Raw genomic sequence first — 2,622 nt, forward strand, 5'->3', positions numbered from 1 at the left:
TATATTGCATTCATCAAATCGTGGTGTATGAATTCAATGATTACAAGGTAAGTGTATTATTATTGAAAAATATACAGTATTTTATAGTCTCAAAAGTTAATGCTGATCCTACTTTTACCTTTCAGATGTGACCTTGTTATTCCTTTTAAAATTAGAGATCCCAAAACATTAGGTTTTCAAAAACTCATTTCAAGCGAATGAAACAGAAAAAAATGGAGAATAGTGAGAAATATAAAATTTATATAAAAGGCAAATTTATTAACACCAAGGACAGAAAGCAGATGACACACAGTCACGTAAGCTAAGAACATGTAGGTACAAACTTTCGAATGAGATGATCAATTGCATCACATTTGGAGGAAACACACAGCTACAGTATTTCCAAACGCCCTAAAACACACGGAGACGGGTTACGTGGGGACCGTGTCTGGCACCTGGAATGGCGGCTGTGACAGGAGCCCAGCGCGAGGGGACCCCGTTCGGAGAGGACTTGCATGGGGGTTGTTTTGGTTGGTTGGTTAGTTTTTGGTTAACAAATAAAACCAAGGCATTTGACTTTTCCGTCCTGTGTACGTTGGTAAAAACCCGAAGCCTTTATCCACGCAGCTACCGCACGATTCACATCCGTGCGCGACTTCTACCCAAAGCAGCCCAGACGCGGTTAAGGAGACACTTCACTCCCGCCGTCTTCAGAGCGTCCGGTCTCAGCCCGGCTGCCTCCTGAGTGCAGTTCTGGCGAAAAGCCCTTTGCAGACACAGCCCCTGGCGCAGACCTGCCTTTGACAAACTGTTGATTTAATCGGGGAGGAAAGGCAGGCCTCGGGCAAGAGCAGCCGGAGCCGGAGCACGGCTCCCGGAAGCCGTGGCGTTGCCTTCACCCGCAGATGAAAGCCTTTTGCTCACACCCCCGTTATGACCCAGGTGCACGCATGGCTAAGCCGCGTTTCAATCCTCGGAATTCAGTCTCCAGCCTTCTTACCCCGGGCCCCCGAGGGCGCTGTGGGCTCTGGACGCCGTGGATGGACCCGCACCTCCGTTAGAATAAGAACCACAGGAGCCGACTGGGTCTCTGGGAGACAGGAATGTCCGTCCCGTCCGTCCTGAGGAATGCCGGCGACAGATCACAGTCCGCAGGAGGCGGGTCGGGTCAGGGCGGGAAGGCCGGCACCGCGGTGAGAAGCAAACCTCCGGACGGACCCGCGGGGGTGGCCTGTCTCCTGGGCTGCGCTCTGAGCTCCGGGGAACCACCCTCAGCGACCGGCCGGCCGGGTGGGTGGGGGCGCCCCAGGAGAGAAGGCGAGTCCAGGCCCGCGGGCTCCGCTTGTAGGAAACAGTGGGCATTGCGGCCACCTGCGAGGTGAAGCCAAAACCTCCACTCGGCGCAGGCGGCATGGCTCAGGGTCGAGTGTCGACCTGTGAACCAGGAGCTCAGGGTTCGATTCCTGGTCAGGGCTCATGCCCAGGCTGCGGGCTCCAGTGCAGGGCGTGCAGGAGGCAGCTGGTGCATGATTCTCTCATGATTGATGCTTCCATCTCTCTCTCCCTCTCCCTTCCTCTCTGAAATCAAGAAAATACTCAAGAAAAAACACTTAAAAATAAAACATTGTGGTCTCTATATAATAAAAAATAAAAAGAGGAAAAGAAAACCCTGCCCACCTACACGTACTGGCTTCGCGAGGGCACGCTGCCCGGCCTCCTCTCTGAGCGCCAGCTCCTGGGGGCCACGCGGCGGGCAGGCAGGTGGTACCTGGGGCCCCCGCTCTCCCCGGGGACGTAGGACGCGCAGGACAGGACGGCGCCCCCAGACACGAGCAGCAGCGCGGACACCCAGCCCAGGTACAGCGCCTCCCCGAGCTCGCGCTTCCGGCCGTCGTCCAGGGTGGGGTCGTAGAAGTCCCTGACGATGGAGGCGGCCACCCAGCTCACGGGCGCCAGCACCGCCACGCCCACCACCACGAACAGGACCCCGGCGGCCAGCAGGGTGGCGCCCTTGGCCTCGGCCCCGGCGCACCGGGTGCAGCGCATGCCCAGCGTGGCGGCCAGCGAGGCCAGGGCAGCCAGCGCACAGGCCGCGCACATCAGCCCGCGGGCCGCCTGCAGGTCGGCGGGCAGGGCCAGCAGCGAGTCGTAGACCTTGCACTGCAGCCGCAGGTTGGTGTGGCTGCGGCAGCTCATCCACAGCCCCTCCCACAGCGACTCGAAGACCACGATGTTGCTCCCGATGAAGGCAGACACCTTCCACTGCGGCATGATGGTCACGGCCACGGTGCCCAGCGCACCCGCCCCGCCCAGCAGCAGGCCCACCAGCTGCAGCGCCGTACTGGCCATGGTCCTGGTCCTGGTCTGGTCCTGGTCCGGGTCTGGGTCCTGGTCCTGGTCCTGGTCTGGGTCCTGGTCCTGGTCCTGGTCTGGTCCTTGTCCTGGTCCTGGTCTGGGTCTGGGTCCTGGTTCTGGTTCTGGTCCTGGTCTGCGCCCGGGCCCGGGCGGCTCTCCGGCTGGGCTCCTGAGCCTGAGCCCGAGAGAGCAGTCTGCAGGAATGAGCTCAGAACCTGGCTTCTCACTCCGAGCTGCCTGGCTGCCTCCTGCTATTAGATTAGATCCAGTGCCGGCCGCCGGCCTCCC

At 59.4% G+C, this 2,622-nt stretch overlaps 1 protein-coding gene across 1 annotated transcript; it reads right to left on the minus strand.

The window, feature by feature from the left end:
* Positions 1 to 1,656: 1,656 nt before the first annotated feature.
* Positions 1,657 to 2,328, minus strand: LOC308517308 (claudin-8-like; the record flags this gene model as incomplete). The annotated part of the gene is made up of 1 exon (XM_081088417.1): positions 1,657 to 2,328. The coding sequence occupies one exon, from the start codon at positions 2,326 to 2,328 to the stop codon at positions 1,657 to 1,659; it is 672 nt and encodes a 223-aa protein (XP_080944543.1).
* Positions 2,329 to 2,622: the final 294 nt, after the last annotated feature.

The sequence above is a fragment of the Myotis nattereri genome, assembly GCF_964212035.1.
Source record: "Myotis nattereri genome assembly, chromosome: 3".
Classification (NCBI taxonomy): domain Eukaryota; kingdom Metazoa; phylum Chordata; class Mammalia; order Chiroptera; family Vespertilionidae; genus Myotis; species Myotis nattereri.